Below are 26,552 nucleotides of genomic sequence, written 5' to 3' on the forward strand. Positions count from 1 at the left end.
AGGAAGGAGTGGATAGGAAATGCAGGAGGGCAGTAGTTAGGACTGCAATGGCCATCTGGTACCCTGCTGCTTCCATTCCCTTATCTACTCAGTTTCTAGGTTGTCCTTGGCCTCGGGAGGCTAACAGGTACCAGGTGCCCAACAGTGTTGAGTTATGCTGAGCAGCAGCTCAGTTTTATTGTTCTAGCTACTCCCTGGTGCCAAAGGCACCAGTTTCCTCTTTGCTTCTTAAACATCTGCTATGGCATGTTATTGGATCAGGATGGAGCTGACCAAGTAGTATGTGGCAGAAGAATGAAACACTCAGTGGAAACGGAAGAAGTCAGGAGATGTATGTAGAGTCTTGGTCCTGCTGCCAGATAGCCGAGTAACTTTGGATACATGAAGTCAGCTGTCCCTTTAAGACTACATGTTCTTTAAGGATTTCTAGCGGCACCCTTTGGTTGAACCCATGACTCTAGGGGACTTGTTCTTAGAAGACTTCTATTATAGTTTCTAACAAAATGTATTATTAGCTCTGTCTACTTCATGGGGCTGTGTCGTGGTTTAGCTATGATAAAAGAGGTAAATATACTTTGAAAACAGTGAAATATCATGGAAAATAAAAGGATGAACAAATATAAAAGGATGCTTCACTCCAAAGATAGCCTGTGGCGGCCAACATTAAAATAGTTATATTTAAATCAACGTATGGCAAATTACAGTGATTTTAAGAATTTTTGTGTACTTACACATATTATAGAGAACCAGGCCATGGAGAAAGTACGGATGAACTGGGTAGTAGGCATTACCGAACAGTGGTTGGTAAGGCATGAGGACGAGACATGCTACTTTCCTACCCCTTTCTACTTAATCAGGGTTCCTCTAAAACCCCACTCACTTTGCTCTGTCTCCTAAGAAAATGAACTAGAACATAGAAAACTCTTCAGAAGGGTAAAGGTCATCTTGACCCAGTGGGAAAATATGTAGGAGCACAAACCTGCCTCACAGGCACACAGAATGTCATTGGTGGCGACTGTGGGCCTCTGTCTGGTAGTCACCTCTTCTCTTCTCCCATATTCAGCATTTTCTTTCATGTCTTCCTTCTAGCATTTTACTGCTTTTCCTTTCTTACCTCACTAGGGTAAGCAGGCAAGAGAGGAAAACATGTAGAAAGACACAGTGAAGGAGGAATACAGATGGAAGACATTATGAGGAAATAGGAAGCACTCGCTCCCTTCTCTTTATTTCTTACGATAGAGCACACAAGCTCACTTTGTGTCTGGTCTTTGTGGTTAGCTTCACTTCTTCCCTTAGTTGCTTTTAGTTCCCTGCCACTGATAACTATAAAAATTATCAACAGGTCACACAAGACAAACCATCATGTGCTCTGTCACCAGCACCAGCATCAAGGACTGGCAATATGTTAGAAAGGACACTAAATCAGTAGGTAAGACTGAACAGCTCTAACATGGCAGACACACAAGTTAGAGTAATAACACATGTCTTGTGGCTTATGAAGTTCAAATTATAGATTTGATTGTCATGGAAAAGGGGAAGAAAAATAACATGACATTTGTGGCAAATATGAGACAACTTATTCAGGTCCAAATAGCAGATAGAAATCAGAAACAGGCCCACCAGTTTAGATAGGTCCAAATCCTAGTACTTTGGTAACTCTATTATGACTTCCAGCAGATTAAATTTCAAGCTGTGGAAAGGTTTCAGAATAAGGCGAGGCTTAGTATCCCACTAATAAGACTTATTAAGTTTAGACAAAACAGATGTTTTTCAGTGGCAACAGCTCTGAATCACCAAGATCAAAATGGGAGAAGGAAGAGGAGGAAGGAAAACAAGTGAGTGCTTTCAATGCAGTGGTTTCAGAGTGTGCTCACACTTGGACGTAGAGCTTCTAGTTAATGTCCCCTAAAGAGGAAATTCTTGAAGCTGGTTTTGAGTGTGTGTGTGTGTGCGTGTGTGTGTGTGAATGTAAATATATATATACATAATACATGGTTATTGACCTCATAATCATATTGGTTTCCAAAAGCGAATGGGGCTTTTGAAGGAGGCAATGCCAACTTTAGACAGTCTGTTTCTCACCTGTTTTGGGACCCTACACAAGTTGCTTAATCTCAACTTCTGTTTCTTCACATATATAATGGGAGTATTTTGAGGACTAAACAGAAGATTCCATGCATAATGCTTGGCTCACAATAAATCTTGACTCTAGTGGTTAAAGCTGCTTTGGCTCGAAGTATCACATCTAAGTACATGAGGACCAGTCTTCTAAACTTGATAGGAAAAGTCTGCCAGCAGCTTCAAGGAGGGATGTGCCCAAGTGAGGAATGGGAAAAAATATTAGAAATTCTTTTCAGGATCGTTTTATCTAGAATATGTGAAAACATTTAAGCCCTACCAATATTTGGTAATTGGGTTGACCTTAATACTCTCTCTCATTCGTTCCACATTGGAGGGTTACAGTAACACCTAGATGAGGAACTCTGCGGAAAGGTGTCATCTACCATTGGGTTGGTGTGGTAGTAGAACACATGGTTTCATTCACAGTTAGCACCCTACAATGTATTTCAGTTTACACTGGCTGGTTAAGTAGATTCTTTCAACTTGCATTTCTTTGTAGCAATCTTCTTAAGCTGTTCAACCAGTTTATCCAAAGCTAGATAAGCTAACCTAAGCATAATGGCATGGCTTAAGATTTCTACAACAGAATGAATAAGAGTCTTAGAATGTTTGCTCAGCCTTTTTTTTTCGTGATGTAAATGCTCAACCCAAGTAGTTGGAAAGCACTAAGGACAGAAAGCTGTTGCCCTTGGTGGTCTCTGATTCCCCCTGTTCCCCACGTGCCTCTCTTTCTGTCCCCTTTCTCTCTCTGCCTCTCTTGGTCTCTGTCTTTGATTCTCCTCATCTCTTGCCTCTTAGGGAGTTGTCTTTATACTGATCATTTTCTTAGGTTGCAACCAGTAGGACAGAAAATAATAGAGAGTGATTATAATTTCATGAGCACTATTTCTTTATATTAGTGTATGTTAATTGTATAAAATGAGCTTCATTGCACAAACTTCATTGCTTGATAACATCTCTTGCACAGAAGTTAAATTTGCCCTAGAGAATTAGGAAAAATCTAGTTCAGGATACTCAAGAAAATGTTATATAATATATGACTACATTCTTCTTTGTTGGTATAATTCTTGAAGAAGGCGTACCTTCTTGATAAAACAGGTTCATTTCTGTAAAGTTACCTACAATCCTAAGCCGTTTGGCAACCAGCAAACTAGTAGTTAGATCTTTCCAAAAAGGGAGTTAACCTTGTCTGATCATTCCTCTTCAGCATTTTATAATTTATTATTTTAATGGGTGTTTTACATACACCCATGTGTTATTTAGTAATCCACTTATTGTAAGCTGAGTGTCCTGGATCTGAAGTGCTTAGGATCAGATGTGGTTTTCCAGTGTTCGGGTGTTCGCTGTACCTGATCTGAATCAAAATCAGAAATGCTCTAAAATCGGAAACATTCTGAATCTCTGTTGGTACTCAAAAAGTTTTGGGCTTTGGAGCATTTTGGACTTTAGGTTTTCCCATTAAGATGGTAAACCATTACTATTCTAGCCTCTGTAGTCCTTCTCATAACTGACAGTAAGTGCTTAATAAGTATTTTGAAAATGAAGCAAAGGCCTTTCAAAGCTACTTGTTAAAATCGTCCCATAGCATGACTAAAGCGCCACACTTAGTCCTGCAGCTCCCTTCCTTTCTTCAAAGCGCCCCTGGGGATAAACTTAGTGACTATACCTGCTATTAGAGTTCTTCAGCAGGCACGATTTCTTAAGCACCTAGTTACACTATGCAAGTCACTTCTGCAGTTGTGTTATTTATTCTTTTATTGTCATAATAACTCCATGAGGCCAGCGACTGGTCTGGTGAAAGGAAGGGAGCTGTAGGACTAAGCTTGGCCCTTTACTCACACTATAGGATGATTTTTGTTTGTTTGTTTGTTTTTTGATTTTCGAGACAGGGTTTCTCTGTAGCTTTGGTTCCTGTCCTGGAACTAGCTCTTGTAGAAGACCAGGCTGGCCTCGAACTCCCAGAGATCCACCTGCCTCTGCCTCCCGAGTGCTGGGATTAAAGGCGTGCGCCACCACTGCCTGGCCATGTACTTCTTTCTTGTTGCAGAATATGCATGCAATGGTGCTTCTTGTGCATTCCATATGCTCTGCCTTCAATTAGGAAATAGGCCTCTGCCAACACTGGCAGCTCAGACACCACCGCCCAGCTATAGGACAATTTTAACAAGTAGCTTTGAAAAGCCTTTGTTTCATTTTCCTTCATTTTCAACATACTATACACTCACTTATCTGTCATTTATGAGGACTACAGAGGTACCATTATTATCTTCATTTTATAAACAGAACTTCCACAGATGAAGGTAATTTTACAGGTAGTCTGCAATGGAGCCAATATCCACATGCAAGGATTTCTGATTCCAGGACCCCAAGCTCTTGACCATGTTAACATATTAGGTCCTTTCCAAGTGTAAAGAGTGAGCTAGGCTGTGGTGGTGCACTCCTTTAATCCCAGCCTTGGGAGGCAGAGGCAGGTGGATCTCTGTAAGTTCAAAGCCAGCCTGGTCTGCAGAGTGAGTTCCAGGATAGGCTCCAAAGCTACAGAGAAACCCTGTCTTGAAAAGCCAAGAAAACCAAACGACTTTAAAAGGTGTGTTAACTGCAACTTTGATTTTGCATTTTTGGTGCTGTATTAGTGGCTCCACCATTGGAACTTGTTTTTGATGACTGCAAAGAGATAATTCGTTTAGGGATATAGACAAAGTTTTTACATTCCAACTATTTTAAGAAGTAATTCATTTATAGCCAAGTATGAAGGTACTTGCCTGTAATCTTGGCATTTGGAAGGCTAAAGCAGGAATATTGTGCATTAGTAGCCAGCCTGGGCATGTAGTGAGACCTTGTCTCAAGAAATTTAATAAGCTGGGTGTGGTGGTGCATGCCTTGAATCCCAGCACACCTGTAATCCTAGGCAAAGGCAAGTAGACCCCTAAGTTCAGAGCCAGCCTCATCTACATAGTGAGTTCCAAGCTAGCCAAAGTTACATAGTGAAACCGTCTCAAAAAACAAAAAAACTTCAATCAGCTTTAGAGTGCTCTAATTTAAATGAGGGTGAACTCCTTGGGAGATTTTAGTCTGCATCAGTTTATTATTGTATTCCAGTCACTTGAAATCAGAACTAATCTTGTTTTTAAATTTGCCAAAATGGAAATTGCTCGTGGCGATATTATAGTCTGTTTTCCAAGCCCACACAGCCTTTCCTTTTCAATATGATGAGAGTACTGTTCTTATCGTGTGTAGTAATGAATGACTCAACTCATATTGAGTCTTAAAGATGAACCTGACTCATACAGTGAAAATTAAATTACCATTTACTCTGGCAGAATATATTTTAAAGACTTTCATCAGAAAAAGTTAAAAAAATATTTTTCATTGTTTTTTTCCAAAACCAGAGTAGAGTAATCCAGAAACTCCACAGAGAAAGCATTGCATGGACATTGCACAGGATGAAACGAGACATATTTGCCAAATGTACATTTAGCCATCTGTTTCTTTAGGTATCATGTATTTGGCAATTTTCATCTTCCTCCATTAAATCAAAATTGCAATCAATTTATCTAATTTATAAGGGAAAATCTTGCAGCCTATAGAGGCAGATTTTTATGATACTCTTGCTTAAAGAGGAGATTTCTGGTGGGCAGCCATGGCTATCTCAAAGAGCACGGGTTTTTAAAACAATTATTTCTTCTTTCATGGTTTGAGATTATAATATAAATACATGCAGGCATTTTAAGAATCCAAGAACTCCAATAGAAGGCTAGTGGGTGATAGCACTCTTGAAGCCTCTATGAATTTCATAGGAGCCAAACATGTATAGCAAACCCTACAGAAGCTACCATCCTTTATTTCCCTTACCGTCTAATCTTCCCTTCCGTGTTTTCTCTTTGTCCCTTTGCATGTGCATCTCTACTGGACACTTTTCTAGGTATCTGCCTTGTATACTTTTTTGCATCCATTTTCCTTTCCTCACTTCTTTTTTTCAGCCCCCTTCCTTTTGTTCCAGCCCTGTTTTCTTGTCTTCATTCCTCTTGAATTGCTCATTATTATACCAAACTAAAATGGGCATCAAGATTCACCAACAGAATTCTTAAACAGCAACTAAGTTGCCTTTATAAAGGAAATAAGACTTCACAGCCAGGCAGCAGTGTACTTATGACATAGAGTTGAAAATTTCTTTTCCCTGAACAGCCCTTACCAAAATCAGTTCCTTTGTTCTCCCCTGCCAGCAATATGCTAAAGTTTGAACAAGAGTAACATGTTTGAATTTTGGTTTGTGCCCCATTATTTCTTTAAAAATGCTAAAACATGCTACTCGATGAGAAAGAGAAGCTATGTATCAATTTTCAGATGTGGTTCTAAGATTCTAGTTTTCTAAGTTAGTGTGGTGCAAATGTGTCACAGATACATTCTATTCCTGGGGTCACAATGTCCAGGAATGGCAGAACAAGGAATATACTAATGGCCTAAACTTCTCAGAAAGAATTAAAAAAATAATTCACACACACTTCATTTCAGTAGTAGTGCTTAATTGTGTATTTAATTACTTGTGCTCCAAAATGATTGTCTATAATAGGAAGCCCTGTCACCTCGGTAACTTCCCACTACTTAACTGATTAACAGACTCTGTTTCAGGAAGCAAATGAATGGCTCGACAGGTGCGCGTCAGTCATTTTGGTTGCGTGCAATAATATTGTTTAGGATGAGCCTTGTTGTATCTAATGTTGTGCCTCTTTTCCTTTGCTTTATTTCTTCTTAGCAGATACTCTCACAAACCTCTTGATTCCTTGATAGTTGAAGTCTTATTTTCTTAATGTATTCATTGAAGTGCTATTTAACATTAGATATTAACTTTGACAGATGTTAATGCTGCTTCTCAATTAGGTGAAATGTCTTCTTGGGAAGATGCCAGATTAAACTGAATACATTTGAATTTGGTATGTGAACTAAATTACTGTTTAAACCTCTCATATCCATCATATGGTTGATGGGGCAGCCAGCTGATGTTGTGCATAAATGGTTTGGTTATTTTCCCTAGTACTGTTTAAACATTTGAAAATGGCTTCCTATCATTTTAAAGAGAAATTTCATGATCAGTTTACTACACTATCCTCCTGTTTGTTTCTTAAACTCCCTAGAATTTAAATTTGCAGATACTTGTTGGGTATACGATATCTTCAGTGGACAATATTAGTAATTTATTCTTGTAATTTCCAGTAGCCAAGAAATCTATGAATGCTTTCCATTTGGCTACTAATGAATGCTACTGAATGATTATCTATCTTCTTTTAGGCAGAGACTCTACAGGTTTGAGATTTAAAAAAAAAAGCCAAGTAAGGAGCTAGAGGGATGGCTCAGTGGTTAAGAGCACTGGCTGCTGTTTTAGAGGACCAGGGTTCAAATCCTAGCACTCACATGGCAGCTCACAACTATCTGTAACAACAGTTTCCAGGGGAATCTGACACTCACAGGCATATATACAGGCAAGATACCAATATACATTAAACTAATTAAGAAGTCTTCATCTGCTTCTGTTTCAAACTTTGTTGGGCAGTGGGGGTGCACGCCTTTAATCCCAGCAGGCAGAGGCAGGTGGATCTCTGTGAGTTCCAGCCCATCCTGGTATACAGAGTGAGTTCTGGGACAGCCAAGTCTATTACACAGGGAAACCCTGTCTTGAAAAACCAAAAAAAAAAAAAAGTAAGACAAGTATTTTGTTTTCAAATTTAAAACTATTATCTATTCAATGTTGAAGGCTAATGTGTGGATACTAATTTTGGACTTGAGCCTAAAAATCTGGGTTATAGGTTTACCTCCATTTTTAGCTTAGCTGAGTCACCTCATATGTCATCGCCCAACTTCAAAACACACCATCATCCTCTCCAAAGCCCTAGGTTTAACAGTGTGTATGGTGTATTCTAAAAAGGGCTTGGTCGAGATAAGCTCAATTCTCTTGGGTATCAGCTATCCACACTGGCCTGACAGCTTAGAGGTGTGTCCCCAGTGGAATTTTTATCTCTTTAGGATCCCTTAAATCCTTGCTAGGCTTTCATTGCCAGTGTATTTCTCTAGGAATTTGCATTGAGAACCATTGATGTTTCTCTGCTCACAAGTTGAATGAAAAGTTACTTGGAGCAGGGCGGTGGTGGCGCACGCCTTTAATCCCAGCACTCTGGAGGAAGAGGCAGGCGGATCTCTGTGAGTTCGAGACCAGCCTGGTCTACAAGAGCTAGTTCCAGGACAGGCTCCAAAACCACAGAGAAACCCTGTCTCGAAAAACCAAAAAAAAAAAAAAAAGTTACTTGGAGATGGGAGAAAAATGCGAATACCAACATTTTTGTTTGAATTCTTTGATACAATCAGGCGATTTCCATTACGACTAATGTCCCTTTGTTATTTCAAAGCTTTGAAGCATTGTGTTTGAATCCTAGGGTACTGATGCAGCACTGAGTGTTTAATGAGTGCACTGTTTCATGTGGGGAGTCAGTGAATTTCTGGGGAAAGATGATGTTAATGATTAAAAATATACTTACTCTACCAAAACATAGATACTTAAAACAATTCAAGTCTTATGTATATTTTACCACAACAAAACCACCTCACTAATTCCAAAAATTGTATTTACATGGTTCTAATGTATAAAGGGTTTTTCTCTTTCTTTTGTTCTTTTTAACAGGAAAACGGAAAAATATGATTGGCCTTTTAATTATACCAGGGATACATCTCCACAGTGTGTTAGCATTTTGTTCCCGTATTTGTGTGTAAAAGGGGTGCTTAAATATAAGTGTGTCTTCAACTTGCCTTGGAATGAGAGCTTGAGAATATTTTTAAGAATTTTATTTGTCAGGAGGAAAATAAAGAGAGCCAAGCCATAGGAAATTTATGTTGTAAATTATAAAATAGTGGACTGCTTCTTTTGGAGTAAGAGTTTGCAATTTCCTGACTTTCTTGGTTGTTTGTGGCCTCTTAAATGACATGGATATTTATATTTTATAAATATATAACATCTTTGCATCTTCTTGAGAACATTTTCTTTTGTATGGTGGGATAGATGGAGTACCAGAATGCACTAAAAACATAAATGCAGTAAGTTTCAGAATGTCAAGAAAGAAGGAAAATTTTTTAAAAAAAATGCATAACAAGAGCCTGTTTCAAAAATCCAAAATGTGGAAGAAGAGTGGATTTGGCAATGAGTCACTTAAAAGGGAATTATTTCCAAAGACCGTGGACTTCGTTATGTTTCTGAGTTTGTAATCTGTGAGAATGAAGCAGTGAGAATGTTTTCTAAGCCTGGCTGCTATATAGGCTGTTTGATTATGGATGCCGTTTCAATAGTTGCAGTTATACTTTAGATAATCAGAGCTGTGTTCCGCTTAACCAGGAAATGATTTCTTTAAAAACTACAAGGAACATAGTGTGTGACAAGCAAAGAGAAAGTAAGGGGGTAGGGGTGGGGGCACCATTGCTTTATCTCTTCTACTCTTAGAGGAAGACCATTTTATCCTTTATAAGGGTCTCTAGAGTTTGGCACAGTGCTACTTGATTAAAGGGTCTAATCAGAGTTGATGTATGCAGAAACTCCGAGCTCCGCTGATGGGGTTAATAACCTCACAATCTCCTAATCAGACCTCTGCTGTACAGATGAGCCCTCTTTCTTGTAGTTCCAGGTTCTTGAGTCCTGTCTTCAGTTGTCCTTTATTGGACACATGAAATCCTTGTTTTTAGTCTACAATTTGAATGATTATTTTCATTTTATTTGATTTTATTTCCTTGTTGAAAAAAATTCATCTTTTTGCGTTATTGTTCTGTGGTAACTGTTGTAGCTTGGATTAACTTTTGTATGTTTTCAATGTAATTGTATATGTAAAAAGACAGCTGTGTGATCATGCATACATTTCTTCTTCCAGTCGTTGATTCTGAGGCCTTCTAGCATGTTTCCACTACTCTAGCTTTTAGTCTCCTCAAATGTGAAATAAAGCATGTTCTGCTTTGACCAGTAACATGGAGAGACTAAAACTTGCTTAGGAGAGTGAACATTTACTCTTTACAGTAGTCACAGGCTTGGCCAGTAAACAATCTATTTAATGACAAATAGTGATTTATAAAATCTCTAGGTTTCTAAAAAATACCGTGGATGATCCCTTGCACCTTTAATACATTTCTGATTCTTAATTATTTACCTAGTTGAGATGGTTGTCAGTATTTGAACTTAGGAACCTTCACATCCAGTAATGGCTTTAATCTCTGCTCTGTCTTCAACAGTGCCCTTAAAGACAGCCGTTTTCCACCAATGACAAGGGATGAGCTGCCACGGCTTTTCTGCTCGGTGTCTCTTCTCACTAACTTTGAAGATGTCTGTGACTATTTGGACTGGGAGGTAAGATTATAATATACTTTACATGAAGGTAACTCCTGAGTAGACGTTACCAATTCAGTCCAGAATATAAGGCTTCCTGTCCATTCTAATACTGAATTAAAGCTCCTCATTGAACAATGAGATACAAGTGAAAAGTTTATTTTTTTGGCCAAATACTCGGTGGCATTAGATTCTCCAAACTGAATGTGGTGTTCTCTTTTATCCTCCTACCTCACCTAAGTACCCAATAAGGCTGTTAATAAGTAGTGAGAAAGACTGACTGGACTCTATTTCTCCCATCTTTCCATTCCACTGCAGTATGCTGTGACCACCACCGAATGATTAGGCAGTCAGACAACACATGTCAGAAAGAAGCAGTAAGAGAGTTAGCAAAATGCACCATGTGGGGGGAAGGCACTTTGTGACAGTGACAGAGTATTAGTAAACGAGAACTAAATAATGTGAGTTCATTCTTGACTACATTAATATACATACTTGAAATTACACTGAAAATACTGTTCTATCTAGAGTATGTCTGTGCCTTGTTATTATCAGAGAAACCGATGTTGATTGTATTTTTCTGATTTACTATGTACAGTTAAAAACTTAGGGTGATTTACTTTGGCAATTGAAATAGCTGAACAGAGGCCATGCCTGTATTCCTAAATACAGCTGTGTTACAGGCAGTGTTCTGCATGTACAGAAATGTCAAGACAGGATTTCTACCATGATGCAGAGAGAAACTTACATGCGGGATATGAAGAAACTAGTGGGAGAAGAAACAAGGGCCATTTGTTGATAAATAGCATTCTCTCACACACCACTTATAAACGGAATTACTGTATCCTTACAAGAGCTTTTCTTTCTGCTGCTGTTTTCGAAGAATCATTCCTATTGTTACTGAGACTGCCTTGTAACCAGATCATTGTCCTCATAGTTAACTGGAGTTGAATTTAGTTTTGATTTTTCCATGATTGCTCATGAGACTCCAGATGGTTTACTCCACTACTGTTCACTACTCTGTATACAGAGTAATATTCTGGGGATTCATCTCAGAAGATCTCTGATATGAATTATTTTTGTGACACCAGAGCTATTTTATAACTTTTTGCATAGAAGAGGATGAAAGTGTCCTTTCTGGGTTTTGTGATAGGCTTTTTTGTGTTATCAGAATATGAAAGCATCTTATGACCTTTATAAAGAAAGAAATGAAATAATTTAATAACACTTATACTAGAAAATTTGAATAGTGTCAAACCTTTTATAGAATGAAAATTTCCTTCTTTATTTTTTGTGACATTTGACATTCCTATTTGATGGTCCCTTCCTTTTCCTTCCCTCCTTCTCTTCATTTTCTCTGTCAACGGTTTTGTTTGTTTGCCACCCTATGCCCAGGCTGCCCTTGAATGCAAGATCCTCTTACCCTCTGCTGGCTGAATACCAGGATTGAGTATGTGCCCCATGACACCAGGCCTGTTTAGAGTTTCTTTTTTGAAGAGAAGTTGACCAGTATTATGGAGCTATCTCCATAATACTTTTTATTTGCTTTGTATATTGGAGAATGTAATGTGTATAGTGGTGGCATGGGGAGTAAGAATGGGGGAAGGTCTCAGATCAAGGGGATGACCAAGCTGCACATACCCTTTTATCCTTACTTGCAGCCACTGAATTGAAAATACAGTTTGAGAATGTATAAACACATTCATTTTATTCATATGTACACATTGAGTAAATGTATGTATGTTTCATGGGAAAGAAAAAACTGAAAAAAAAGAAGAAAAGTAACTGATGAATAGGTATGAATAAACAGTTAATAACATCCCCTTCAGTTCACATCAAGAACTCTCAACAGCAAAAATTCACTTTGCTGTTTGGCTTTGATGTTCATAAGATGTATCTCTTTTCTGCTAGGTGTATGGGAAGTACAGCACTTGAAATATTAGCACTATGTATTCTATCAAGTGCTATTTGTCTTTTGTGGTCACCTTCTGCCAGCTTGAATTTCTACAAGATTCTATATTCTTTTGACTTGGTATTTGGGAGCATAAATATTTGTCTTATTATGTAACATTCTCTCGTTGAATTAACACAACACACAGGATTTTGTACTTTTAGTATACCAGCATTTGAAAGTGAATTACACACAGCTATAATGGCGGTGCCAGGAGGGAGAGACTGTCTCTTTCTGTTATCTCATTGCTGTTAAATAAGACAGTTGAAACTTACAAGAAATACATCTCAAAGAGTAACAATTCCAATTTTAACTCTAAGAAAGTGAGTTAGTTTTAAGTGCACTATTGTGGTTAAAAATAGAATGCAGTTCTTTTGGGAAAGATAGTTTAAAGGTTGACTTTTCTAATTATGAAAACCATTATAGCTTTAAACAGTGTGTCAAAGTGGAAGTAAAAATATTTTTAATTATAGGCTGATACAGTTCCATTTCTAGATATATGCCCAAATTAATTTAAGAAAGATATTGAAACCAGAACTTAAATAAGAATGCTCATAGCAGTACTTTTCACAATAACCATAAAGTGAAAACCCAACTATTTCTTACCAATAGTATATCCATATCAGCCATAATCCATGATATAACATGATGAACCTAGGAAACATTATGCTACATGAAAGAAGCCAGACACGAAAGGCCATGCACTGTATGATTCCACTTAAGTGAAATGTCCAGAATAGACAAACCTATAGGAAGGTTATAGATTAATGGTTGTCAGATCTGGGAAAAAGGTGAATGGGAAGTGAGTGCCTAGTGGGTACAGCATCTCCATTGGCAGTGGGGAAAGAGTTCTGGAATCAGAGGTGGTTATATAAGAGGAGAGATACATTTAATGTCACTGAATTGTGTGGTTTAATAATTATTAAAAGCTAAAAACTAAAAGCCTACCAAAATAGTAAATTTTACTTGTATTTTACCAAAATAAAAATAGTAAAATAAATTTTACAAATACACACACAGAGAATCTTTAGTAATTTTGACTTATTGAAGAAAACACTAAAAAATTTAAAGTATAAAGAAATATAAGTCCCTAATAATCTCACCATTTGAATACATCAAGGCCTTAGTAGCATCTGTGGGCTCTACAAGCACAGATCCAACAAACTGAAAGTGTTTGGAAAACATACATCTTACCAAATATGTACATTAATTAGTCTTGTCACTGGACTTGAGTATCCTAAACTTTATTTCTTTCTATGTATAAATGCTTTTTGTACATTTGTGTAAATTGTTTTTGTACATGCTTAGTCATATATATGATTATTATGTAAAAGAAAATTATGAAGATGACCTTATCCTTGCATATTAGTTAATTATATATATATAATATCCTTGCATATTAGTTAATTATATATATAATATCCTTGCATATTAGTTAATTATATAATATCCTTGCATATTAGTTAATTATATATTTTTGATTTTTCATTTTGAGAAATCAGACTATACTATGAAAGCTATAACCTTCTCTTTGAGAAATTTTACATGGTCGAGTAATTAGAGCTCTTTCCCCGGAATAAAATACCATATTTGCTGTGTTTAATTTTAACATGAAATGCAAAGTCCTGCATGTACTTATTCCTTAGGGGAAAACAAAGTTATTAAAGAATTATAAAGTTAAAAAAATAAAATAGTACATTTGATATAAGCAGAAGTGGAATAGGGCAACTGACAAAATATATTACTTCAGTAAAATCCCTTCCTAAAGGGATCTCTTAAAGGTTTGAAAAGCAAGTAATTTGTGGAAAATTTTCATTAACTGATATGTTGTCATATCCACCTGAAAGGCTAAAATGATTGTTAAATGAGGAAAATCCCTCCCTCAGGGAGAATTCTAACACAATCTTTCTTGTGTTTGAACATAGAACTTACCACCACCACCGCTCTGTGTTCTTCCATTGACAGTGTTATGCTAATTTTAAATGACAGGATGATTGACAGACATGGCACTTTAGAAAGAAAGAAAACCTAACATCGCATGTCAGAATCTTCCAAAATGACACAGCCTAAAACTAGTACAGTCCCACTGTTTGGGAGTCATGTTTCCTTTTCAAACAATATGAAAGATTGTAAGACAAATGACAAGGGGCAGAGTGTGACAGGTTGAGGCTAGGTATAGTCACCTCAACCACTCATTTTTAGGATATTAGAAATGAATAGCCTTCGTGTTTATAGAATTTGTATGGCATACATGCTGCCAGTGATTTGTTGGGATCTAATATATCACATAACTGACAGAAGTCAAAATATTTTACTAAATTACAATCAGGCATCTTTTACTTCTGAGCTTTAGAAGGAAGATCATTTAAAAGGCATGAAGAAGAAATGTTTTCTAACATATCCAAAAGCAGAAGCTTAGATCATATTTACATAGATTAATGACACTTGCACAAACTTGAAGACTTTTTCTTCCTTATCTGACTTCAAAGACAGCTTTCTGGGGGATTCATTTTTAGTACATCACACTGACATGGAATCATCCATCCCATGCTTAATGGGGCTGGCCAGCATGATTCTTATGTGATTCAAAAATCTGTCTGTCCCTGGACTATTAAAGCTAGACCTCATGTCTCTAGTCCCATTCTGTCCCTAATATAACAAAGCATCTGTCATTGTGTGTGAGCCTTGAGGACTCCTGCTACTCAGAGAGCTGTACTTCATTTTCAAAAGAACCACTAATGCACACCTCTCGAGCAAGCAGTTCCATTTCTGGTGTGTCTGGTTGCAGTTAATAATAGGGCACTTTTGTAACATCCTTCATGAGAATAAACAGATGAGATGAACAAATTGGCTACTGTCATTATCCCCCCCCCTATATTTTAGAAGCTAATATTCTCTTTTTCACTCTCCTTCCCCCATAAAGGTTTCCAGTTTTTTTAGATCCTCTTAACGTACAGCTGAAAACAGAGTCCTCATTCATACACAGATGGCTAGCATGACTCACAAAGTCGCCAAGTGAAATGACTTCTAGTCGCATGTATACAGTCTGTTTTCCCTGTAATTATTTTTCCGCAACTATGATGTACATTATGTTCTGTTTTTCTTCTGCCTTCAAATTTCTGTCTTTGTGAACACAAGACAAACAACAACAAAAAGAAATCAGTCTACCTAGCTCTGGAAATTGTGCCTCATTGTTATTTTCAGAAGGACCTTGACATGGAGTGGAAGATGCCACCGTGGTTATGGGAATCCGGTCCTTGTCACGAAGCTCTGCTTTGAGCGTTGTTCACAGTGCTGTGAAACATTGCTGTGCTTTGCACTTACTGTCCATCTACAGAGGATTTGCTGGGTATCAACAAGTCCTCATGCAGAACAAGAAGCCTAAGGGGGAAGCAAGCAGTTAAAGAAACTTCTTAGAAGGGGATTTAGTCCATAAATATTTGCATTACTCATTTGGACCCTTAATGAATGGACAACAGAGTCCACTTGAGCTCGGGTCTCCCGCCTTCCTGTCTGTATTGTTTGGTGGAGGAAGTTTTTCTGTTTCCTGCCTTAGAATCTACACTGTCTTCCTTCTCCTTGCCTGGAGGTTCAGTTACAGTTCTTTCATCTGTGGTCTGCATGTGTCCCAGCATTTCATTTTTTCAAAGTGCTGAATTCTGAGAACAAGGAGACTTGGGTTATGTTCCTAGCTGCCCCTACCCAGTTCTTTGACCTTTCTGGACCTCCGTTTCTATACTAGGAAGTTGAAAAGGTTGGACTAAGATCTCTTTGACAGTATGGTTCTGTGGCAGGCTCCCTTTTTTTTTTTAATGGCTTCTGGTTCATTTTACATCCAGAGAATGAATCAGCTATTTAGAAACCATAAAAAAAGAGTTCCCGAACTTTTGAAATGGTCATTGTCAATGTAAATGTTGGCCAAAACTTGTCAAAGTCCATTTTTTAAAATTATGCATTCTACATTTCATTTTCACAGAGAATTCTCTATGGTAACAAAATATTCTAAGCCATTAATGCCTCCATTTTATTATTGTGTCATTTCTTTAAGTCAGCATTTTACATTTAAATGTAAGTGAAACAGTCACATTAGGGAGAGATTATTCATTTTACGAGAGGCACTTTGCTTTGCAAAAAGAGTCAGTGTAGTTTCTTTATGATCTTCCCCATGATTTCAAGATTAATTCATTTTTATTAATCAACCTCCATGTAACTGTTTAGAAACAAGCCTCTTTCATAAACTGAGCTAACCCATCCTGAGCCACATACTCAGTGTACAGTTAGAACTGGGACACATTTTTCTTAATCTCTTACCAGTCAAAGATTTCCTACAGAACATGATTGACCAGAGATAACTGCCCCACCCCAGCCTTTGAAGAGTAAACTAAGTCATAGCTCTAGGTTTTGAAAAATATGCATAACTTCAGCTTCCTCATCTTAAAAGTCATCTCCTTTGTTATTTCCTCTTTTAAAAATGGTAGGAATACATTTTTATAACTTTTGATGAAAAGCGGGCCCTTTATTTAAAGGTCACCATGTTGCCTGAACTTTGCATGGGAAACTTCAGTGTTCAATTTTTCTGAATGCTTATTATAATTAGTCAAAATATAGAAGTGTTTTTCCTGTAATTACATTCTGAACTGTCCCTTGTTCACTGTAAATCTTTGAGGAAGAACATTTTCTTTCATTGAAAATGATATATAAATATGTTTGGCTTCATAGCTTTTTGATGTACCACTGCTTTATTTAAAATTTTAACTGATTCTTTAAAAGTTCATAGGGCTTATTGTTAGATAGTTCAGGTACTTTAGAGTGCCACACTATTAGGTAAAATAAATGCTATATCTGATTTTTGTTCATGGGCCTTTGTGACTAAATTGGCAGGCTTGTGTTCCTTATACCAAGATGTCTAAGTCTTCTACATGAATCAAAATTACTACAGAAGCTAAGAACTGATCCTAAGAGACTGAATAAATTTATTGCTAAGCTACGGTGACTAATTTATAAGGATTTTAGACCAGAGCAGCATATATGCATTTTATTCAAGGGGACACTTGCAGTTGTTACATAACAACAAAAAATAATCCATTAGCTGAGGTAGATGATGAAGGCAAGTTTTTATATACAATTATGTTAAAAGATTATTAATGTCTAAGTGATGAATTTATAATCAGTTATCTCTTTTGATTTATATAACTGGTTTTTTTTTCCTACAAAATGTCTCAAGAGGTATTAAGAGAGTTCCAAGAACTGAGTGGGTAATAGATAAAGGTAACATAACATGTACTTCTTATTGGCCCATCTTAGAAAAAAATTGTTTTTAAGTCACTAATTTACCTGTTAGTCATACTAGGGATTACAGAATAATCCCCCATCTTTCCTCCATTATATTCTTCTAAAGAGAAGTTGCATGTGTGCTTCTCTTATTATTGAAAAAATATTCATGATTGCAGTTGTTACAAATTAAAAGCTACTAAGGAACAAAAGCAAAGGAAAAAAATCCAAATTGCTGCAAGACTTTAAAATTTTGTAATTTAGCCAGATTATAAAGGGGTCCTGTTAACCAGATAGACACCTGCAGAACTTCAGAATTTCTACTCAAGATGGTGGGCAAAGAGATGCAGCCTGCTATGTGACTGAGAATTTGAATGGAGGATCTAGAGAATATGCAGTCTAAATATTTTTTGGTACTACTGAGTTTGGGGGCAAACACTGAGTAGGAGCCATACAGATCAGTATCATCTTTTACAGTTAAAACCCTACCCCCAAATTATTCCAGATTGCAGACTTGGAGTAAGTAGGCCTGGGTTTCAGGTATTGTCATCTTTGATGTTGAATTTTCTTTCACTAAGAAAAGTCACTATTGTAGTAGGTTGAGCTAGAGTGGGACAAAATTTGCTGTGATATGAGGAGTCTGAGACGGTGATGTATAGCACTGTGGGGTTGTAGTATTTTCAGGGAAAAGAAGCATGGAGTTTTTCCACCCAGAAGTAAGAGAGTCTAGGCCTGATCTATGGACTGTCCTGTGCAGCACTTGTTTCTGGACACAAAATCCTGCTTTCTGGATGCATATGAATGTCATCAGTAATGCAAGGCTTGAAAGAGTTGGGAGTGTGCCAGGCATCCCTGTTCCTCTCATTAAGAACTGAGTCCTTTCATTTACTTCAATAGTACTGGTATATTAAGCCTAGCAGGTCAATCTTTTGTGAATGGCCAGTAACTGGCTGTGTTGTTAATTACAAAGCATATTTTGCCAAATGTTTTCATCCAAAAAGGCATGCCGAACAACTTTTAATTTTCTGACCTCCTGCTATATATTTCTTTATGTTATTCAAGAGGAACTCGCTGGAAAGGAGTATGGTGAGCCGTGGCCATACTGTTGAAAAAGCATGAAGCCCCGAAATGGGAGTTAATGGAAGTGGCCCTGCCACTACTGGCTGAGATAAGATAATACCCGAGGAAACTGATTAATATTCTTGGCCAAAATATTATCAGGTGCAGAGTTAACTTCAAAGGTCAGGACTTTGGACATAATTGTAGACCCCAGTGGTCAAAGGTTTCATGGAGCCTACTCAATAAAGAGCACATTTTATAGGCAATTATACTCTTAGCCAGATGCCTCTTTTTCTTCTTCATGTTTTAACCTATTCAGATTGTCTGCTCACTGATTAGGCTTGCCCGTAAAAGCAGGAGCCTTTTGTTGTGCTGCTAGTGTATTATAGGACTAACGCTTGCCTTACAGATAGATGAGGCTTTATTAAGCTTTGGCTATGCAGCTGTAGAGAACCATGTATTATAATGGAGTGGGAGAGGGCACTTTTTTAATACTCTTACGTTGAGGGTCACCGCATTAGAGAATAATAATTTTAAGTGAAGCCACGTTTCTAACAAGGGGCCAGATAATGAGGGTAAATGAAATCTGCAGACAGTCTCAGGGCTTCATTTCAGCCATTAGTTCTAATCTCTTCTACCAAACCTTTTACCGTGAAGCAAAATTGATTAATTTGCATGTATCTCTTCTCCCTGTACACACATGCTCACTGATAGAATGAACAAATAGAAAAATGGAGACGAGAGGAACGATGATGGGGAGCTGAGGCCTGCTGGACTTGGGGATACATCATCCCCAAACTGGAATAATCAAGATAATATATTTGGAGGTTCAACATTAATCTTGATATGTAATTATTCTGAACAGTGTTTAAAAATGAAAGATTGTATAATATTAGTGAGAATTACTTGCTATGGAATGACTCTGAATAAATATGGCTTTCTTTTTATCATGAAATAGAAATCTGTTGAACTGGTCATAATGTTTGCTCAGCACACATAGATATAGCTCTCTTTAACCCCATATCCTATTATCTATAAGTCCTATATTTAATTTACTACAATTCTAGTTGATTTATGACTCTACTTAGCAAAAGTACAGTCTTGACTAAACCAATAATATAGCAGCCAGTGGACCCTGAAAGCATTTTTTTCTCTGACATTCTAATCATTTTGAAACCGACCTGCAGAGTCCCTTGAAACTAGATTTGTAGTCTCCAGGTTTTACCTACTTGGCTGTATTTTTGGAAAGTGGCACAGTTAGTTAGGAAAATATTACTGATTGTCATTCTGTTCCTAGATACTTTGTCTTTTTCCATTCTAAGACAGGTCCTAAGATAGTTTTAGGGCAGACTTACTTCATGGAATCCCAGTTCTCTATGTAACTGATCCCATATCTCATTGATAACTTCAGCAATAGCTGTTATGAAACAGCCCAGCAAAGGCAATTTAAGGCAGAAAGCATTTATTTCGTCTTTACAGTTCCGTGGTGAATACAGTCCATTGTAGTGAGAAAGGCAGGGTAGCAGGAGGATGAGGCTAGCACCTCACAACGCATCAGTAGTTCAGAAACAGGCCAAGAGGGAACAGGAAGTGGAGCCAAGCTATAAAACCTTACCACCTCCACCACCGCTGTCTGAATTACTTATTCCAGCAAGGCTTCACCTTCCAAAGGTCACCAGCTGGAGACCAAGTGTCCATGCACAGGAGTTAATGGAGGACTTTTTGTATTGAAACTATAGCATTTTGGTGAATAAGATAGTTTGCAAAGCCAGGGATTTCTATAGGCTGATCAGAATTGACTTCCACTCTCCTGAGTTGATTGTTCAATATAATTATTTGTTGGCATTCATGGGTCCAAGCACAAATAGTACTTAACAAGTACCAAATAGAACGTTATTCCCATTCTCCTGATTCTGCTAGTTGAAAAAATGAGTCATCCTAGTTTGGGCTTTCTGGCTTTGTGGAATAACTTTTTGACCTATGAAAAATGTTGCTTCTCTTTGAACTATGTGTGAGGCACCTGGCGGTAATACCACGATCTATCCCTTAACTGCACAATGAGAGTCAGGCAAGAATCAATGATATTTAACTGTCTCGCAGAGAGGACGGGGATAAAAACATGTTCAGAATCGCAGGGCTGTTCACAGTCCAGCAAGTATGGTTTGGAAAATGAGCAACTACTGGAGGTGAGCTACCTTATTGGAGCCCATTCCCCATGGTGGCATGCCATGTTCAGCCTTAATGCAGGAGGGAGGGGCTTGGTCCTGCCCCAATGTAATGTACAAGGCTTTGTTGACTCCCCATAGGAGCCTTACCCTTTGGGAGGAGTAGACGGGGGGGGGGGGCAGTGGGAGGGAGAACTGTGGATGGAATGTAAAATGAAGTTTTAAAAAAACTAAAAGAAAAAAACATGTTGCTTCTCACAAAGCATTTACTTTAAAATGACCACATTTATTGGAACTTTCAGTTGTTCAAATCATAGGAACCCAGAAAAATAGGTGGCTTTCTTAAAATCAGATTTGTTGCCTAAGTCTTCTCACAATATAAAACTAAATAAACAATCCTGCTGGTGAGTAATTTTTATTTTATTCAGCATGTTCTTCAGTTTTGATCTCAGATATACAAGTTTTTCAAGAAACAATTTATATACCATGCAATTAGTCTTAGCCTCTTTTAATTATTAAATTACTAGGATTTAAAATGTCAGATTCTCATTGAAGAGACTGTGTTCCTATAAAGAAAAGGTTTGTATGTCTAAACTAGCTTTCCATCTAACTATTTCCCCCCAATATGTAGGCACAGAGCTTGTAGTTTGCCAGAGCTTTCATGGTTAGTAGAGATTATTTAGGTTAGATAAGATAAAAATCACCTCCAGTAGTTGCTCCTTTTACAAACCATACTTGCTGGACTGTGAACAGCCCTGCGATTCTGATCATGTTTTCATCCCTGTCCTCTCTGCGAGACAGTTAAATATCACTGAGCCTTGCCTGACTCTCATCGTGCAGATAAGGAACCGTCTGAGAGTTGTGACTAGACATCTTAATAACACCAAAATTATTTTCAATTTTAACATGACAGATTTTTGATAAATAGAGGTAACGATTCAAAATTCACTGCGGCGAATGATAGAGCATAAATTACCTGTACTGCGTATTTTAAAGAAACAAATTATGAAGCATCTGAAATTGTCAAAGAATAAACTTTCAGAGTCACTGATCAGGAAGTTAGTATAAAGTATCAGATTTGCCATTGCCTCAGTGCTGTGTCATACTTTGGGGTGACTGGTAGATGCCCTTCATCCTGGAAATATTTGATAACTACACACTGACATTTCTGCTCAGCTGTCCACGCTCACATCCCACAGGATCTGAGAGGCCTTACTGTGATGGCTTTTAAACAGCCATCCTGGCTGCATTTTTAGCAAGAGGAGATTCGTGGGAATAGTGGTATATAATAGAATAGCCACAAGGATACACTTTAGTAATAATAAGAAGAAACAATAATTGCTCCAAAGATCTGCTAGGCTTAAGTGGTACATATAATGAAGATAGGATGACATCTATTTCCCAGGGGACATTTTATTCCCTGAAAAACTAGAAAACTCTGCCAAAGGGTAGAAACAGCACAAGAGCTTCTGACATGTGTGCACACATGGAAACATATGACTCTGTCTTCACTCATCTGATCTAAGAAGAAGCCTCAGTCTGGGAATAGAGTAGACCTGCCTTTACATCTGTCCTCTAGTGTGTCAGCAGCCTTATAGTATGCACTTGGGCACTCTTGATCTCAGGCACCTGGAGATGGGGAGAATGGAACAGGATGGTCATGCTTTGAAAGTTACATTTTTCTTATCGGTGTTTTTAAAGGAGTTAAGAACTTTGAATACTTTCTCTTCGGCTTTGTATGCAGCTTTTTCTATGAGGATAAAGGACCACTTCCTTTTGATTATATGCTAATCAAAGGGAAAGCACATTGGTTTTGCTTCAAAACAAAACAAAACATTACCAACAGATCTTCCTATAGTCAATAGACTTCTCTTTTCGGGTATCACTAAGTTTATTTCGCACTTCAAAACATTACAGTGGTTCCTGGGCTAGGATAATAAACTACAAAAATACCCCCTCCTGAGGTAATTTGAAGTCTTTATTGCTGTTAAATTGAAACATATTATGAAATGTACAGTCTGATTGTTTTTCTTTCTTTTTTGTCTTTTCTTTGTCTTACTATATAGTCCAAGCTGCCCTGGAGCTTGCTGTGTAGTGCAGGTTGACCTCAAATATATAATATTCCTGTCTTGCCTTCCATGTGCACCACCGAGCCCAGCCTGTTTTTCCAGACTTATAAGACGGTGTTGGTTTGTCTACATAGGAATTAAGGTTTTAAAGGAACTAAAACTTGTGAGGGTGTCAGTACAGGAAGTTTGGGAATATAACCTGACGTTGTGAGTGTGACTGCATGGGTTTTTGCTATCTCTTTGAAGTCAGTTCCTTATTCCAGGTTGGGAATTGTGGCAGGATTCTTGCCATCAACTATGCTCCTCTATGCATGTAGTTTGTTTCAGATTGTAAACAAAGTAGCATAGCCTGGCATATGTTGGACACATACAAGTCAGCATTTTTTTTTAGTCTCTATGGATATAACACTGGCCTTTCAATCCACAAATCAGTGTGTTGAAAAACAGAGAAGTACATACTTCTGAAAACAAGGGGAACAGATTGGGGACTTAGCTCGGTGGCACAGTACTTGTCTAGCAAGCACAAATTCTTGGGTTTTGGTCCTCAGCTCTGGGAAAAATAAAAATAAATAAAAACAAAGGTGGGGAGAATTGCATTGAAAGTTAAATGATAACATTTTCTTTCTGCTTCTATGAAGAAGTCTGTACTAATAAAACTGCCAATTTCTTTCAGGTGGGTGTACATGGCATTAGAATAGAATTCATCAATGAAAAAGGATCAAAACGCACCGCCACCTACCTACCGGAGGTTGCAAAGGAGCAAGGTCATTGTTGTACTTTATTTCATATGATCTAGTGACAATTTTAAGCTGAAGTGCAGTAGCCGACCTTGCAGTTATGTCCGCTAATTGATCAATGTCACATTATAATAACTGACCCTTTCATCGCTGCCACTGCAATGTCTGGTTCAAATCGGTGAATCACTCACACAGAATCTGCATCTCCGCTGTGACATTTGACAACATATACTCATAAATCCATACTTTTAAAATAGCACCAATTTATAAAAGTTGGGGTTTATTTTAAGCAACAGCTTGTTACTGCTTTGGAAGACAATTTTCTCCTGCATCAGTGTGCGGTAATTAGCATGGTGCATGAAGAGACCTTGGGCTTAGAGACAGGCGTGTAGTTTGACGTTACTCATTGTCAATATCTAACCATTCTTCTTAGGTAATTGCTATTATTCATTCTGCTAATATTGAAGCTGTAAGCTTCCCATTAAGATTGGGAACATTGTGAATCCACAAAGTAACACTTTATGTTTAGTCTATACTTCATGATCGATAACAATTTTCTTATTTCACAGATATGCCACACACCTTTATGAACAAATATGGTGACTCCACGCAGCTTTGCTCTAGTACTTTGTCCTTTCAAGCCACTGGTCTCACATAAGTTCAAATGAATGCTTTTAAAAATTCTGTAGAGCTTATCTTTTCAGAAAGCATTTGAAATGTGCTTTCCCTGTGTATGCTCATACAAATATGAAAGGTATCACAACAAATTTTAATGTGCTAGTCCTCAAATGAGATGTTAATCTTTACGGCAGTTATGTGAAGATTTATTTGGATTGCTTTAGAAAATATCTTAATAATGCAGGATCATTGACTTCATAAGGATATCAGAATAACATTCATATCAGAAACAATAAAATGTCCTTGAATATTTCACACAAATTTAGATTATTGAGCATAGAAGATGCCATTAAGACCAGCAGTCACCATGAAATAGTTATAGGAGCCCCAAATTCTAGTGAGTTAATACAAGTCATGTTTTATTTATTTAGGCTTTTCCTCCCTTTTGAAGGTATATCTATTAGAGAAGAGTACATTTGGTACAGAGACATGACTGAACAGTTCCTTAGACAATTTATGGCATGTGGTGATGAACCTGCTTCTGTACAAGGATAAAATCTTAGCTCTTCTCTATGACTTTTTTTTAGGACCAAAGGAGTTGACAGCATTTGGCCACAGTGATAGCTGACCGCTACAAAGTTATTTTTGTACTTAACCAGAGGTGCTTTGTGATAGGTGCTTGACTGATATTTTGTCTTATTGCCTCTCCACAGGATGGGACCATATTCAGACCATAGACTCCTTACTGAGGAAAGGAGGCTACAAAGCTCCGATTACTAATGAATTCAGGAAAACCATAAAGCTGACCAGGTACCATGGCATTTTGTAGCACAAGACTAACCAGTACACTTCTAAGTGTATGCATATAATGCTTTGATTGCTTTGGTCTCTCCAACTATACTTGCTTCTCTTATCTAAAATAGTGGAAACAAACAGCAGGGACATCCTAAGAGTAGATACAATGGAACTCTGCTTGGCAGTAAATATCGCATGGTATATGAGCCCATCCTTTCCATCTTTAGCTCCGTGTGATTATTCTAGCTTTTTACAACTAACCCCCTGAGATTTTAAACTACTTTATTGACGAAAGTACCAGAATTAGCTATTCACTAGCTTTTGACATTGCCTTGCAGAACTCCAGGATTCTGATAAGCAGTCCTAAAATTTAGATTTAACCTTGGAGTGTTGGCAGTGATAGGACTCTACTATGAAAGCTTATTGAAAAACACAATTGAGCTGAACTTGAATGCTAAATAAATTTCATCATGGAATAATAGGGATGCTTAAGAAGGAAAGTATCGAACATTTAGGAAAATGGGTTACTGTTTTCACTTATTTCAATTCCAGAAAATTGCATTACATGCCTGTAGTTTAAAAATGGATTGTTCTCAGCTCTGCATAATTAAAAATTTGAAAATGCTCCCATTTCTGTTCTCCCCTAGTTTATAGTTTGAGGAGAATAGAAGGGCATGGATAAAAATAATTACTATTACAAGGCAGAGTGTTATGGATGTGTAGGATCATAATGCTGAGAAAGAGGAACTCCAGGAAGTCAGTGGGCGACAGAAAACTCCAAAGAGGAGGTGGATTTCGGGCTGGGCTTGAAAAATGGGTAGACTGTTTGACAGGTAGAAAGTGAGGGAGGAAAGGGATTCCCTGAAGATGTGCTGTGAATCAAAGCATGTAGGTGGTGGAGCAGAAAGCCAGTTTTAAGAAATGCAAAGCACTATGATTCGGCTGGTCTTTCATTGCATATAGGACATGTCATTAAAGAAAAATGTGGCCCAGAAAGTAGATTGAGTCAGACAATGCAAGACTTGGTATTCCACACTAAGAAATTTGGACCTGATTCTACAGACATTTGATAGCCATTATAGGGTTTTAAAAAATATACTCCAGGCCAGGTATTGTGGCATAAACCTTTAATCCCAGCCTTCAGGAAGCAGAGGCAGGTGGATCTCTGTGATTTCAAGGCCAGCTTGGTCTACATAGTGGGTTCTAAGACATCCAGGGATATATAGAAAGACCCTGTCTAAAAATGTCAACTTGGGAAGTATAGAACAGGTAAATGATACAGGAAAGCTGTTTTCTAAGAATTTGTGCAGCAGTCTAAACAAAATACAGTGTGGGCCTTTAACTGGGGCTGCAGCAGCAGGACAGGGAAGCTGGGACAGATAGAAGCATATTGTGAAAGAAGTGAAGCACTTGACT

The 26,552-nt window shown here is 37.7% G+C and overlaps 1 protein-coding gene across 1 annotated transcript in view; it reads left to right on the forward strand.

Moving 5' to 3' along the window:
• The window catches only part of Ammecr1 (AMMECR nuclear protein 1), a 107,687-nt gene that overhangs the window by 75,563 nt on the left and 5,572 nt on the right, over positions 1-26,552 (forward strand). Inside the window, exons 3-5 of the mRNA XM_075958317.1 lie at positions 10,378-10,492; positions 23,660-23,750; positions 25,055-25,151. Coding sequence (XP_075814432.1) covers positions 10,378-10,492; positions 23,660-23,750; positions 25,055-25,151 — 303 coding nt within the window. The remainder of the gene's footprint in view (positions 1-10,377; positions 10,493-23,659; positions 23,751-25,054; positions 25,152-26,552) is intronic.

This window comes from Microtus pennsylvanicus, chromosome X (genome assembly GCF_037038515.1).
Source record: "Microtus pennsylvanicus isolate mMicPen1 chromosome X, mMicPen1.hap1, whole genome shotgun sequence".
Classification (NCBI taxonomy): domain Eukaryota; kingdom Metazoa; phylum Chordata; class Mammalia; order Rodentia; family Cricetidae; genus Microtus; species Microtus pennsylvanicus.